The 15,460-nt window shown below is 56.8% G+C and overlaps 3 protein-coding genes across 3 annotated transcripts; 2 read left to right on the top strand and 1 right to left on the bottom strand.

Moving 5' to 3' along the window:
- Positions 1-2,259: 2,259 nt before the first annotated feature.
- BESB_039900 (ankyrin repeat-containing protein) lies at positions 2,260-5,356 on the bottom strand (the record flags this gene model as incomplete). Its single annotated transcript, XM_029362576.1, has 8 exons — positions 2,260-2,370; positions 2,875-2,946; positions 3,084-3,128; positions 3,451-3,531; positions 3,714-3,781; positions 4,172-4,340; positions 4,625-4,906; positions 5,315-5,356. The coding sequence occupies 8 exons, from the start codon at positions 5,354-5,356 to the stop codon at positions 2,260-2,262; spliced, it is 870 nt and encodes a 289-aa protein (XP_029221541.1).
- Positions 5,357-7,391: 2,035 nt separating this feature from the next.
- On the top strand, positions 7,392-8,042 carry BESB_039890 (DEAD/DEAH box RNA helicase family protein; the record flags this gene model as incomplete). The annotated part of the gene is made up of 1 exon (XM_029362575.1): positions 7,392-8,042. One exon carries the CDS (start codon positions 7,392-7,394, stop codon positions 8,040-8,042), a length of 651 nt encoding a protein of 216 aa, XP_029221540.1.
- Positions 8,043-8,468: 426 nt separating this feature from the next.
- Positions 8,469-15,096, top strand: BESB_039880 (DEAD/DEAH box RNA helicase family protein; the record flags this gene model as incomplete). Its single annotated transcript, XM_029362574.1, has 14 exons — positions 8,469-8,629; positions 9,024-9,100; positions 9,706-9,806; positions 10,257-10,364; positions 10,822-10,899; positions 11,101-11,430; positions 11,740-11,849; positions 12,182-12,295; positions 12,621-12,888; positions 13,119-13,233; positions 13,340-13,609; positions 14,103-14,320; positions 14,442-14,491; positions 14,871-15,096. The coding sequence occupies 14 exons, from the start codon at positions 8,469-8,471 to the stop codon at positions 15,094-15,096; spliced, it is 2,226 nt and encodes a 741-aa protein (XP_029221539.1).
- Positions 15,097-15,460: the final 364 nt, after the last annotated feature.

The raw sequence follows: 15,460 nt of genomic DNA, 5'->3' as shown, positions 1-15,460 counted from the left end.
ATGTCAGAATACGGAGAGGAGAGTCGGCCGCTCGCCTTGCGAAGCCTGCGCAAAAGAAACACTCTTGTTGTTGGCTAATCCCACTTGCGCGGCACTGGTCCCTCGCGTTCCCCAAAACGAAAAACGTTGTAACGGCTTTGTGCCTAACAATTTTCCCGGTACAACGGTAGAGTAGAGTGCTCGGCCGTGCGGGAGAAGACATGTCGTCTGTCAGCAAATTTGCGCTTGACCGTGCCCGCGGAATTAGGGATCGTTCTGCAGGCCTGACCAGTGCATATCCACTTAGTGGTGAGTCAAAGCCACCCACCCTCTCCAATCAGAAACGCCACCTCCACGGCTGGTGACGACAACCCCCTCAGACCATTGATGGAGCGTTTGTGTTGGCGGCGCAGCAGGCCAGGGCCGCGGACCATCTGAGCCTGTCTCATGCGATCAATTTACCCCTCAACAGATCGCGGCTGCGAGACGCTCTAGCTGCATGTACGGGGCGGGGTCCACCAAAAGCCACAGCGAAGAGGTGCGTTGCTCTGTCACGCGGCAACACCTGGCATTGGTTAGCTCAGAGAAATTCAGCCCAGTTAGCCACCGAGGTTGATTTGTCCCGAAGTTGTCGTGCTACTCTTGCCGGTGTGCAAGCCTTTCTTAAGAAATATATCGTGCTAGCAACGGCACTCATTCATGCGTACTGCGGCCAACGACGAGCTATCGCGTACAGCTGAGTTCCCCGAAGTTCGGCTTAAGCTTTATTTTCTGGTTGACTCCACCTTGTCTGGTGTCTGGCAGGCGCGCTCAAGAGTACAGAAGGACTGGCTAAGCACGGAAACTCAAAGTGTGCAGTACGCTCCCTCGGCGACTACTCTTCCAGGGCGCTCCACATCACTGGCGGCAGGTACACACCGTCAACCTTGCCTTCAGCAGTGGCGGGACACCGCCTCCCAGAACGTACAAAATGGCATCCACATTTTCTTGACTCTTTCAAGCCGTCGTGCTGAGGCTGTCGTCTTGCTTGTTCATGGCAAGTGTGGGGCATGCACTGCCACTAGCGTCGACTGGGGCTTTCGAACGCGTTTCACAAAACAGACAAACATAGTACTCAATGTAGGCCGTCATTACTTGCATCTGCGCGCGTTCAGCCGTTTGTCTGTTTTCCGTTGAGAAATCTCGATAGTCAGCTCCAGTCACCTACCACAGGAAAAGACACTAGTACCAGTTAGCCCAGTGCTTCCACGCCCGTCAGCGCTTGATATAGTGAGATGACACCTATTCACAGGCCGGACCGGAAAATTTACCCAAGTTCCTTCAGGGAAACAGCTCCCCTACTCTCTACGGAGGTAAAGAGTAGGGAAGCTGTTTCCCTGAGATAAGGCGATGGCACTAATTTGGAGTTTTCGTCACTAATAACACCTAGTCGCACGGCTACCACCGTCAGGTCCAACAGTATCACAACAGTGAACGCTATCCTCCCACATTTCACAGCCCATTTTCGAGGAGCCCTCCAGTAAAACGGAGCCCGTTGTCTCAGAACACGTTCACTTTATAAGTGCAGACCTCCCGTTACACAGTAACCACCGGGGGCGTCGAATCCGAACTTGCCGCTCTGTTTCTTCCAATCCATTCTGGATGCTTTCTGCTGCCCTACTGGATACCAGCATAACGTACGCGTACGCTTAGCCTGTTCTCCTCTTCCAGGAGAGCAATACTCGGTCGGGTAAAACATACGTCATATTCGTGTCACTGTCCTGTATCTCACAGGCCAATGACACTAGGTTCGGCAAGAAAACTCGTATGTGTAACGGGGTGCACGCCTGTAGAGAGCTAACGCAGAGAGATTCTCACAACTGCGAGGGGATACTTGGTCGCTTTACATTTTAACCTGTGTTCTCTTGCGAGTTCCGCGTATCGTAGCCAGAGGATCTATGAATGAAATCCACCAAGTGTGCTGCTCCTTTGTGTATATCGACTTCCGAAAACACCCCAGTGGCAAAGCTCAGATCGGCGGACCATGCAAAATACGCGGTGGAATGCCCTCCGGTTGCCCCATTCAGACGTGGTCCCATGTTTGGCGATAAGATCTTTCCACAGGTGCTGAGCGCCACCTCGATCAGAGCACTCGCGCAAGAAGGAAACGAGCGAAGTGAAACCACTATCGTGCCAGCCCATCTTTACATGCGTGCTGCCTTCTGCTGTATAGGTACACTTATCTCGAGACGGTGACAGTCCCCGTTAGAATTTAGTTATCAATCACGTTTAGTCTCTGATTCATCCCTGTGCCTCGGAGCTCTCTGCACCGTCTCCCTGCTCCTCCTCGTACAGCATAGCAAGGTGCTTGAGGAACGGCCCCCGACCAGCTTCAAAAGGTGTTACGCCATCCTGCAAAGAGAAGGGGAGGATTAGACACAGAGGTTATAAGCCCTGCGGCACCGGGGTGCCGCGCACGAGAACCGCTTCACCAGCCAAAGCAGTCTCCTTTACTATCCTATTCCTTCGCTCAATCGTTGCGACACGAGTTTCTGGTCTCCGGTGTTTCCTCTTCTCATTTCTGAGTCGGGGGCAGAAGGCTCGTTCATTCGCAACCGTATGAGGGGTCGGTAAACCAGCTCCTAAAACTGGCCTTCATGAGAAATGAACGGCCGCGGCAGCACAAATGACGTCGTCGGGCGATACTAGAACCGACCGGTCCGGCTCTCGACACCGCACGGCTGTTCGCGCCTCGATGTACTGAAGTGCCGCTGTTCCGTGAAAGCATTTCCAACCATTTATACGTGCAAGAACTGTTTTCCCCTGACTGTCTCTATCACCGCTCTTTACTGAGGCTGTCTTCAAGAGACGAGCACCCTGATACATAATGAACGCCATGCGTTCCAGACTACTGACCTTGTTCTTCTGGAATCTGAGCTCCGGATCCTTCTTCATCAATAGCAAGCACAAGTCGGCGTTCTCTGAGTTCTGAAATTGGCACCAGCACGCAGCAAACAAACGCGCGGGAACAGCGCTGAGGAGCGCGGAAGTTTCCTCACCCACCGGTCACGCGGCTGAATGCTGGCTGATGACATCGCCCCTGCAGCTGAAGTCGAAAGACGTACCACCGCCAGATGCAGCACGTTGTCGCCTGTGAATGCCTCTTGAACCTGAAGAAAAAAACGCACGACAGCTCCCCAGAACAGCAAGCGGCTGGTGCAGCAGAAGGCTCCCAGTCTGGCAAAGGCTCACTTCAGCAAGAATCCTACACTTCCCTCGTTACAAGCGTTGCTGCAGATGCGGGGTCTGGCGTGAGAAGCCTCCCTAGGAAGGGGTCAGCTGCTTTACGGGGAGAAAAGGGGGGGATAGTTTTGCCTATCCGTTGTATGGCTAATAGGAACAGCGGGCTCGTCATCGCTTGGCGCGACAACTGACACGAACTGGCGTCGCACCGCAGAGAGCCCTCAGAAACGACTTCCGGCAGTCACATACTTTCAGACTCGCTCCTCGAGTGATGAGAAGCTCGGCGGTCGACTCCCTGCTTGCCGCCACCGCCTTGGATACCGCAGTCCGCTGCAGAGACAACGGAGGAAAGTGGTGCGAAGCGATCGACGTATGCGGGCACACACATACGCGAGAAGGGCGTGTGCGCATGTCCATGCATGACTGTCACTACTCCCTGGCTCCTGAGTTGAGCGATTTTTGCCAAAGTGAAAAGTCCCTCGTTCGGTGCATAGGCTGCCGCTCTCACATACCCCGTAACTGTCTCTCGCGTCGATGTTAGCCCCTGCGTCGAGAAGAGCTTCAACCACAGCTGTGTGGCCTGAGGCAAACGGCACAGAAGCACGACAACCCTTAACTTCCGAGCAGCGCCGAGAACAGAAATTCGCTGTTCCCAGGCAAACGCAGAGCGGCCGACCCGAGCAAAAGCGGCATCCCGCCGCCGCAGAAAGAAGCGAAGCAGTGAGTCTTTGACGTGAGTATTCGCACAAACCCCAAGCCCCTTGTCTGAAGACGACATGAGGAAATGTTGCTTGAGGTACTCTCCGCCTCTCCGCTCGAGACTCTCCATCAAAATACGCGCGCACCCGGCTCTAGAGGGGATTCCAACGACGCTCGGGTTCCACCTGGAGACCTCGCCCGTCGACTCTTGAGCGGACGCCGCTCTCCACTGGCGCAGGTCTGCGCGCCTGCGCGTGCCCATTCTCCTCACCTTTCGCCGCCGCTGTGGCGAGCGCAGTTCCTCCAGACGGCGTCCGTGCCTCCAGAAAGGCCTCGACGGCCGCCGCATCCTCCCGCCGAGACCCTGCAGCTTGAAGCAGAGCCTTGACGACTGCCAGGTGACCCGCGGATGCGGCAGACAGCAGAGGCGTCCACTGGCCCTGAGACAAGACAGCCCAGCAGAGGCGAGACGAGGTGACAAGCGAGCAGCAGGCAGGTCTCTTCTGCATCCGTTTCCAGGGCAACTGGGTAGGTCGGAGGCAGCACAACCGCGTCGCAAGCTGTCAGGGGACTGCGTTTGCCTACCGAAGGCAGGCAGCCGAGATAGAACACTGCGCGGGCGACGTCTCGTTACAGGGCGGGCGCCACGCTTCGTCGCCGCACAGGTGAGCCTCGCCATTTTCCTTTCTGTGAGAGAGTGAGGAGCACGTGGACGAAACCTTACCTCGTCGGCCTTCGACGCATTCGCTCCAGCGCGAAGGAGAAATTCCACAGCGTCGTGACGGCCTGCAGCAGATGCGACGTGAAGGAGCGACCGCCCGTCTTCGTCTTCCAGGCTGTGCAGGTCTTTCGCGTCGAGTCTCCTCTCTGAGGCGGCGACGCTGGGCGAGCGGCCCCCATCGCTGCCCTCTTGAACAGAAGCAGAATCTCGCGGCGCGGTTGCCTCGGCGCTCGCGAGAGGCTGGAGCTGAATGTGTGACGAGAGGAACTCGACGTCCCCAGAGGCCTGCGGACATGCGAGGACGAACCCAGGAAGCAAGAAACGGCAGAAGGCACCACTTTGTCGCGGCCGACTCACCCATGCAGTAAAAAACGGCGAGCAACTACAGAGGCGGTATCCTACGAGATTCGAGTCTCTCAGAAAGACACAGACGGGAAAAAGCTGGTAAACGGAGACGCTGGAACCAGCACGCCCCAAGCCGAAGAGCGACGGAGGCACGCTAGTTGAAGAACGCATGGTGGCAGGGGTAGGTGAATCAAACGACAGAGCTTCGCTGAGTAGAACGAACACAAAAAGAGGAGAAGGCGCTTCTCAGCGCATAGATGCTGCGCTCGCCGAGCGGAGGAAGGCGCGACCGGCGGGACGGTGCGGCCGCGACAGATCGGGGATGGCGCATCGCGCTGAAAGACGTACTGCCGCTTTGAAAAGCTCATCCTTGCCAGCGAACCCCGCCATTGCTTTCCTTCGCTGAGGAGACAGGACGAGCGAATCTGCAAGGTGCCTCGCAGGGGAAGCACTCCAGCACGAGCGTATATATGTATATATACGTGTATAGATATGTCTATACAGCCTGCCAACACAGCTGTCGAATGCTTTAGTAGCAATAATTCCCTCTGTTTTCTTATTGCTGCATGCGGCTGTGGCACATCCGCGGGGAAAGGACTTCACTCCGCAGTCTGGCCGGCACGAAGGCTGAAGCACAGACCTGTTCGAAGAAATCCACGCCACCGGTGGGGTCTACAGCATGTGCTCAGTGCGCAGCAGTCACCAAGAAGCACCCAGACTTGTTTGACGCACGCCAGTGAGTAAGTATTATAATGTAATAAGAGGACGAAACAATTTTCTTTAAGGAACTCGGCAAAACAATCGTGTAACTTAGGGATAATTCGAGAGCTACTATCTTTAGAGGAGACAGGGCAAGCGCTTGCAAAAGAAATTAGGGGGTCTCTGAAGCACCAACGTGCGGCGCACGTGCGGAGATAAAAACAAAAGATTTCTGGCCGCCTAAAAACCGGCTGCAGTGGTGAGAAGAGTCGAGAAAAACACAAGCAAGGGAGACCTCTGCAGCAAAGTCTGCATCTTCTGCCGTGTGTGCGACCGGCCGATGAGTTCCTTGGAGCACTGCAGCCCTAAACTAAACAGAGCCTGAGACGTGCTGCAAAGGGGTCTCACAAGCCGAAAATACTCATGCCAAAAGACGCAAAACCCCAATCTCTTCCGAACCGGGTCCGGGATGGAATCGTGCGCCGAGCGCCTTGGCTCAGAGGAGGCGTGCGCCTTCGAAATGACTGCAAAGTCTTTACAAGAAGGGCTGTGGAGAACTGGAGACGCTGTCGATAGTGGGAGCGCCCTGAGAGGAGAGACAACGGTCGCTGCCAACCGGGATGGCGCATCGTTGTCTTGCGAAGACTGACAGCTAGAGGGACTCTTTCCTCAGCAGAGAGCAGCAAGGCGGCCAAAAGGCACGGACGGAAGGAACAAGGACTCGAGAGGGGTAGAACTAGGAAGAAAAGAGAGCAGACAACTCAGTGTAGACATCCAGATGCAATGCCCTTCTGACCGCGCATGCAGTGGATACGAAAAATTGATTTTCGCAGCTGCATCGACCGCACCCTCGCTCTGACGAAACTCTCGAATGCCGGCAGTAGTGAGGCAAGCTCCAAGCTTTTTTGTAGACTAATGTCCCTTCCAATCGAAGGAGCTCGGCCTGTCTTAAAGGCTTTTCCCCCTATTTGAGGGAGGTCTCCGTCCACCCAGAGTGTGCGTTGGTCTTGCCTCAGCAGCTCACCACGAGCCCGAGGCATGCATGCATGCGGAACTGGCAGAGACCTGCGATTTTCACTCGTCAACTCCGTAGGGATGCTCGCCGACCCCTAGTACGCAAGCTGCTCAACCGGTTTGCCACTTCTTTTCCTGCCCTAAGCTCGTGAACGTGGCTAGAAAAAGAGGGCATTACGACGCGGTCTGAACCCCGGCATTTGCCAAACGCAGTCCATCGTGTGGGGTTTCGCGGCCATCGTCCCTTCGATCTCGCCACATGCAGAAGTACCCTTTTTTCCGCGCAGATTCGCATATGCAGGATCTCCGCGGAGACTTGTGCTCTCAAGCTTGCGTTCCTGGCTCGCGTTACCACCCCAGAGGCACTTTGCACTGGCAGGCAACCTCCGCCGCCTCAACCCCGTGGCCTGCAGCGTTGGTACCTTTCACGCGTGCCTGTCCCGAGTCTCGCCTGCATAGTCTTTCAGAGACCTCTGCGCTGAATGCTTGCAGAAGAGCGGTCAGGCTCCGGTTTCTATGTACTTCCATTTGTTTTCCGCTTCGCATGGTATGCCTCTTAAGTCGCGAGTCTATACTGACGACCTCAAGTTACTCAACTAGACGAAACATCAGTAAATATATGTGTATGTATCTGCACATCTGACGCAGACAATCGTTTTCACGCGTTGCCATTCAACGGCCTTTTCGTTCTTCGGCGTCTACTCCGAGCGCGATGGGTGCAAGGCGCACCCTTTTGTCGGGGGCTGCGAGCCGCGACAAGCGAAAGCGCGAGGAGCGGCTCGAGTTGAACAGGAAGAAGAAGGCGAAGAAATGGAGGGAGGAACTGGCAGCCGACCGGCGCCACGAGATCCGCCTCAGCGGCCACAGCACCTCCTCCTCTCTAGGGCCCCGTGGAAAATCATCGGCGAAATCTCGCGTCAGCGGCTCGTCAGACGCCTCCGCTGAAGACGACGACGAAGAGGACGGTGACGAGGACGACGAGCCCGAAGAAGAGGAAGACGAGGAGGAAGGCGACTTGGATTTGGATGATGACGACGACGAGGAGGTGGTGGAGCTGAGCGACGGATGCCTCGACGAGAGTTTCGGCGAAGAAGAGTCGGCCGATGAAGATGAGGAGGCTGACACCGAAGAACGCGACGAGAACGAGCAGGCGCTGAGAAAACGCAAAGGCGGGACCCCCCGGGCGATGCGACTGGCGAAGGAGCCGCCTCTTCGTCGACTGCTGGAGAGGCTTCCAAGGGGCAGGATGGAGAAGACGCCGCGCTGCACAAGAAAGACCCCGCAAACCAAAAGAAACAAATCGCGGTCACCGGCAAAAATGCCCTTCTCCACACGCAGACGGCCTGGGGCGACTTGCCGCTGAGCCGGCCGCTTCTCAGAGTGAGCTGTCGCTTTCGAAGGCAGGCTGAGTTCAGGCCGTCTCTGCAGCAAAGGAATTCGCGCGTGTGTGGCTGGAAACAGCCACGTCTCACTAGGAAATGTCTCACGCAGGGGTTATCAGGCGCTGCGCATGCCTCGTGTTCTTGCCCAGCCGGGCGGGCGCGGGCACCCTTATCATGGGAAAATCTTTTTGCGGTGGCGCGGCGTCTCTGAGTTCTTCGTGCGCTGTCTCACTCTCTGTTTGAAACCCGCCCTGCGTGTGGAGCAGAGTCTTAGTCTCGGCCCCGGGGTGACGTCCGTCGCGGAAATCTTATAGAAAAAAGAAAACGCCTCGAGTTTTCTGTACGCGTGTGCATGCTTTGGGGACTGGGTTCGAGTCGAAACCGAGCGCGCTCCGCGGCTCCTGAGGATGGACTGTCAGTGGAAGTCCCTTGAGTTGTTTCTGTGCTGCATCTGTCCCTTGGATACAGGCCGTGCAGGATTTGCAATATACACATCCGACGCACATTCAAGCTGCTTGTCTGCGGCCTGCACTCGAGGGCCGCGACCTCCTTGCCAACGCACAGACCGGTCAGTTTTTGTTTTTTTGCCTCCCCCCTCCTGTGCACTCCTGAAGTCACCGTGTCGCATAATTGCCAGCCATTCCTCTAATGTGACGTCACCATACTTCTCCACGTGTAATCGCGTAAATATATTCATATATATTATGTGTGCATGGGATTGTCTGTACAGGCAAACTTGCATATGCAAGTGCGGTATGGCCTACATACACTGTCAGGACGACTCCATTGTTGGTGGTGCAAGCGCGCACATCTGCTTCTGAGTGGTAGTGCCTTTTCGTGACAAGTATCGCCGAGGCGTTGCAGGTACTCTCACACATGCATTCTCGTTTTTTTCTTCTTCCACTTGTGGGCGCGCGTGTATCCGCTTCTATCGACTGTGCTTTGTTCTCTGGTGTCTTCAGGTTCGGGCAAAACTGCGGCCTTCCTCCTTCCTACTCTCGAGCGACTCCTCCACAGCCCAGGCGTCCGCGCTCGCAAGGTTAGAGACTCAGAGAAGAAATTCGTAGTCCTCACTCATTGTCCTCTCGGGTTCCGCTGTCTTCCGCACGAGGCGCGCTGCGATATTTTCGCGATTGAAAGGAGAAAAAAGAGCGGGGGCAGTCTTCACGCCTGAGATCTAGGATACTTCTCAGAGTGCGGCCTGTTAGACTTTGAAAGCCGAGGAGTCGTTCTTGACATCATACGCTTGCGGCTTTCGAAATCCAGGGCACGCTCGAACGGCTCAGGCACAGAACTCATCTCGAACTGCCTCCATGTCTCCTTCTCAGCGCTCAGCGTGGGGAAATATGCACGAAGGCCGCGAGTCGCAGGCTGGTGGCGAGCTCACTTTGTTGCGGCGCGCTTGCGTGTCGATTTCATTCGTCCCTCTCTTCCCTTTGTCTGGCGCTTGACGTCGGGCTGGTCGTTTGTTCTTGCTGTGGGTTCGGCGCGCTGTCCCCAAGCCCGCAGAGCCACGAGTCTTTCGGGCGTTGCGCCGCGGCGTGGGGCGGGACTCGCGGCTCCAGCAGGTCCGCGACCGAACAGACTTCGCTGTCTTTTTTTCTCCGCAGGTGACGCCCACCGGTCCGACTGGGGGCCTGCGAGGCACGAAAGCCCTGGTGCTGCTCCCGACACGTGAGCTCGCGATGCAGTGCGTGCAGATGCTTCAGTGTCTCTCCAAGTATACGCCGATTACTCACGCTTTGGTACGCGTTCTCCCTTTGCTTGCGTGCCGACTGCGCGTTTTGCGCTGGCTTGTTCCTTGCGGCGCGGCCTTCCACACAACGGGCTGTGGCGGCGCGGGGGTCTGGAGTCTCCAGCGGCAGGTCGCCTAACTCCGTCCCTGCGTGCGCGGGGCCGGAAGGCGCTGGGGAGAGTCTGGGCTCGTTGTCGAGGCTCTCACGCACGTCGAGGCTTCGCTGCAGGCGATCCTGGGAGGGTAATAAGTGTAGTCGCTTTGCCCGCATTTGGTGCGCGCTTCCGGCAGCCCCCCTGCGCAAGGCGTTGGAGTCTCCACGCCGTTTCCGAACTGTCTTTGCCATCTTTCTTGGTGCACGTGTCACGGCCGATGCATTTGTTTGCCTCCACCACGTGTGGAAGCATTCCTCATCGGCTGACCGCCACATGCCGGTGTGTGCGCGTGCGTGTCTGGGCAGGCGTGTGGCGGGATGACCCTGAAGGCGCAGGAGAATGCTCTGCGGCAGCAGCCGGATATTGTCGTGGCGACTCCAGGGCGCATTCTGGATTTGCTGCTGAACTCGCCGGTAAGACTTCATCGCTTGCCACGGCCTGGCGATGGCTCGAGGGAGCCTATAGTTACATGCTTCCGCGGAGACGATCGGGTTGACGCACGATGGTCGGAGCAAGGGCGCCAGTCTCTGCGCCTTTCTGTTTGTCTCTCGCGGGTGCCCAGACCCAGAGACTTCCTTCGAGTGAGCGAGGGCGCGTCGCAAGGGGTTTTTCTGGCCGTCTGGCGCTTGGCTTGAGACCGGTAGCTTGTGCTTGTCCCTGATTAGGGATTAGGGTTTCAGAAACGGAGTTGGCAGCGATGCGTCAAAGGCGGTGTGCTGCGGTCGCCACAGTGCGGATGAGCAAGGCCTGCCTCACACGCGCCGCAGACGCTGCCGAGAGCTCGACAAGAGGCGGCACTTGGCGGTGTACGTTTTTGCATTACCATTCAACAAAACTCTATTGACGTGAGCTTGTGTCTGCTGTTATAAGAGCGTCCATCTCGAACTCCTCGAGATCATTGTCCTCGACGAGGCTGACCGTCTGCTCGAGCTGGGCTTCAGAGAAGAGGTACGTCGCGTGAGTTTTCTTTTTTCTAGAAAAAGAATTACAGAAAACCAAGCCCAATGCCAGTGTGCTGTCTGCGTTTCCTGAAGTCGGGTTCCGCACCTGGGACGCCCGCGCGCCGACGCGGCGCCGAGCAGTATCTGTTTTAGTCAAGTTTGCCTCGTGGCTTATCGCGTGTGTTGTGTCCTTGCATGCGTCACCCAGATTCTGGCCATTCTGCGGCACTGCCACCGCGCGCGGCAGACGCTCCTTTTCTCAGCCACGCTGACACCCTCGATCGCCTCTCTCGCGGCGCTCGCGCTGAACCGCCCTCTGCACATTTCGGCTAACTCGACGGTCTCCTGCGGTGGAGCGAGCAGCGGGAAGACTGGCGTCACCGTGACCTCTTCCGAAGCTGCAGCCGCCGCGCTCAAGACGGTGTCTTCGACTTTGGAGCAGCAGTTTCTCATGCTTCAGAAAGAGGAGCACCGCGCCCCGGCCCTGCTGCACTTGTGTACCACCGCGTACACGAAGAACGTCATCATTTTCTTCCAGGTGCGTTTCAGTCGCCCGCGCCGCGGAGCCGCCTTGCCAAGCGCCCAGCCCTACGTAGGCGGCACGCCGCGTCTTCTCGCCCCCCACGATAGACGCAGAGTTCATTCTTTGTAGTGCGGCGCGTTCGTGTGCAGTTGCTGGCTGACCGGTGGCGGCGGGTGGATGGACTGCCAACCAGTTTAGCGGGTGGGGAGTCTGCGTGTGCCGAGTTGCCTTCGATGCGTCGCACAGAATTTCTGCGACAGTCGGTAAGTAGCCAGGAGTGACCTGACGTTGCGTGTTCCGCTTACCTTTCCTGCTGTTTCGCAGACCAAGCAGCTGGCGCATCAGACGAGTCTTCTTTTCAAGTTCATGGGCCTGAAGTACGCTGAACTCCACGGCAATCTGACTCAGCAGATGCGTGTGGAGGCTCTCGAGAAGTAAGCCGGACGTTCAACCCCCGTACCAGCGGGTAGCAAGAAGTGTCACATCTGGATTCTGCCGAATTCGGCTTGAATCGTGTCCTCTTTTTCACGTATTCACATCGAGTCTTCCGGCTCCACTGCGGTACCATGTGTTTGCGGTGACGTAGTAATTTGGCACCAAAAGCTAATCAGTGGTTTGCAGCGCCTGCTTCATCGCTCAAAACTCAAGTATTTCCGTGTCTACGCGCATTCCGGCTCCAGCGGTGGTAGAGAAGGAAAGTGGATGCGAGGTCAGAGAGACAGCACTCATGGCGTTCGTCGGTGATCTTTCCCCTGGTCTTTTGCAGGTTCCACGCGGGCGAGGCGGACTTCCTGCTTGCTAGCGAGTTGGCCTCTCGCGGCCTGGATATCGCAGGAGTCGAGGCAGTCATCAACTTCAACGTGCCTCATGACATTGACCGGTCAGTCCTGTTTCGAAGGCCTCTGGCCTCTCGTGTGTATATATGTATCTCTCTGTGCTTCCCGATGACCAAGTTTTCCTTCTAGATCGCGAAAGGCGAACGGCTCCAGCCAAACCCGCAGCGGCGTTCACGGGGTGGGGCTCAGGGTGTGTCTTCTGCTATGACTGGCAGCCTGTGCTTTCGTCGTCTTCTGTTGTGTCTCTACGTCTTTGTTGGCGGCCTGCTGAGGGTTGACTACATATGGTGTGTCGCCGCAGGAATCTGCTTCGTTGGTTCTCGGGTGGAGAGTCTCTGTCGACTTGAATGTGCTGCTCGCGGTTCACAGATACATTCACAGCGTAGGGCGAACCGCGCGAATGGGCAGGACTGGCGTGGCAGTGACTCTGTACTATCGCGAAGGCGCGGAGCGACTGCAGGTGAAGAAGCTGCTGCAGGCCCTACGGAGCGGCATCAGCCAAGCAGGCGGCAAGAAACGGAAGAAGAACGCAGGGGGAAAGGGCGACGGAGCAGAAGAAGGAAGCTCGGGGGCAGGTGTCCCCCGGGTGTTTCAGCGGAGGATTGACGCGGATAAACTCGAGGTCCTTGAGAAAAAGGTGCGGGCGACCCCGGCCTGAAGCTTCCCGAGCTTTGGGGATGACGCTACTCGGACTAAAGCCGGCATCCCCTGTAACGCCATAACCCAAAGAGAATCGCTTCAGTTTGATCTCTTACCAGCGCCTTATCTTTGCAAAATCGTGCTCACACAACGCGCCGACTGCATGCGTAGTTCGCCTGGCTTTTGATGACTTCGCAGTGAGAACCAGTGTCTTTCTTTTTCGTTCAGGTTCGCTCCCTTCAAGGCGACATTAGCCGCCAGTTGAAGCGAGAGAAGCTGGAACGAGAAATGCGTATCGCTGAGCTCCATTTGAAGAAGGCTGAGAATCTACAAACCCACGCAGGTTCGTTGCCTTTCGTTGTTGCACTACGTTCCCCAGCCATACAGACGGACGTATGGGGAGGGCGTACATTTGCCGTCGCCGCCGGTGTATTTCGTGTGCGCTGCAGACGAAATTTACTCGAGGCCTGTGCGCCAGTGGTTCATGACCGCGAAGGAAAAGCAGCGGCTGAAGGATGAATCCAAGGCTCTCGTTGGAAAAGACGCCGAAGAGAGACACGAACTCGAGCGGAAAGCGGCGGAGGCGGCGCAGGAGCATCGGGAGGAGTCGCCAGATGAGGGAGATGATGAAGATCTCAGCCAAGCGGAATCAGAAGGCTGTGAAGAAGACGCCTCTGCGGACGGCAGCGACGAGGACTATGAAACTCAATCCGCCTCAGGTAGGCTTGGGACACGTGAGCACGGGAGGGGGAGAGGCGGACGGGCGTGTCTCAGATGCGTGTCCTGCCGTCAAGCCTGCTGAACTCCGCCTGCAGTGCCTCGCAGGAGGTGCTCCTCAGTACTGCCTCAGTATCCACGTGCCGCCCCTAAAACTCAAAAATAGAAGCTGCAGACCCCGACAAATGTACCAAAGTCCGCGCGCGAATTCAGGCATTTGCAGCGGTGGCAGTTAGTGGAGCGCTGCCTAGAGAGTCGAGTGCGCGTTTCGCAGCTTTGTTTTGCGCGCTGGCTGTTCCCTCAAAGGCCATGACGGGAGCGTGGCGGCCAGGAGTCAGGCATGAAAACCCTTTACATCTTTCCTGACGCTGTCTCCGAGGCACGCCTTCCAAGGCCCGCCAGTGTGCTACAGCCGTCTGTCTGGCTATGTGTATGTGTGGTACGCCTCTCGGATCGATTGCGCGCCTGCCCAGCTTTCGCCTGCTGTCTCTGCAGACGACGGTGAGCTCCCCGACTGGATATCGGCCTGCAGCGACGACGGCGGCAGAGTGGAAGAAGAAATAGAGGAGGCTGAGCCCGCGCCGAAGAAGAAGCAGAAGGCTGTGACTGTGAAGGAGTTCAAGGTGGCCAAGCACAAGCAGCAGGCGCCTCTTGCAGGCGTGGTGAATGAGAAGAAAAAGAAGCAAGACCGGCTCACGCCTAAACAGAAAGAGGTATATCCTTCGCAGCAGCCCTGAAATGAAATCTGGATCGATCGACCCGGCCTGCAGCCAGTGGCCTGCGTGCTTCTGAACAACATGGCATCGTTTCTTGTTTGCTGGTGTCTGTTATCAGAGAATGAAAGAGCTTCAGTTCATGAAAGCGGCAGCACGCTCAGCGAAACGGTAAGACTCCTCATTGAGGCGTGATATGCAGGCGGCGGAGAGGTCTCCGGCAGTCACCTGCGTGCCGGGTGCCCGCGAATGTGAGGGATTGTGAGAGGGCGTATATAGAGTTCCTCTGTTTTGTTAAGGCGTGGATCATAGAGGCTCTTTGGTTGTTGACTCTGAGTGTGCGTCTATATCGGGTGTCTCTCGTCTCGTTCGTCATTTGACCAGAAAACCGCTGTCGCGTTTTTAAGTCTTCACGCAGCATCTGACGCGCTCAGTGAAGTCACCTTGTTTTCTTTCGTTTTTGCGTGCCTGTTTACACGGGCGAACAGCGTGGCGTGTGACTCGTGTAGATGCCGTGGCTGCCGGGTTTTGTTCGCAACGTTTTTCTCAGAAGCCAGATGCCGAGGCGGCTCCGCGTGACACATTCGTCTCCAGACGACGTAGATATGGGCCGATTCAAGAAGCAGAAGAAACAAAAGAGGAAGCAGAAGACTGGCGGCTGGCGCCCAGATGAACAGAGAAAATCGACAAGCGGGGCAGACGGCGGGAAGCAACGCAAGATGAAGACAATGGGAAAAAAGTCCTTCAAATCCAAAGGGCGCTACAAGCGTCGATAGCTGAGCGCATCTCAAGTCTGAGATCCTGGAGCAGGAGCCTTCCCAGCTGCGGGTTGCAACCCGGCCGGCCGGCGGAAATCTCCGTTCGGCTTTCACTGTTTGTGCTGGCCTGCCAGTCGCAATTTCTTGAACTCGTCTTTGTGTGCTGCAGTGTTTTCACCGGCGTCGGCATTTCGCAAGCGCTCGCCGACCAAGCAGACCCCGCCTCCTCGAGGCTGCCTGCCTCACACCCTCTACAGTTTCGTCGCTAAACAGTGGTGTGGGCTCGCGAGCTCGTCATCATTCCGCAGCAGCTGAGCAACAGGCATCAGAGGCGCTAGCGCCCGCGAGTACGCGTCGTTTCTACGCAAGTTTTTGCGGGAGT

This window comes from Besnoitia besnoiti, chromosome II (assembly GCF_002563875.1).
Source record: "Besnoitia besnoiti strain Bb-Ger1 chromosome II, whole genome shotgun sequence".
Taxonomy (NCBI): Eukaryota; Apicomplexa; class Conoidasida; order Eucoccidiorida; family Sarcocystidae; genus Besnoitia; species Besnoitia besnoiti.
The sequence above is the reverse complement of the archived record's forward strand: the minus strand, read 5'-3'. Positions and strand labels throughout refer to the sequence as shown.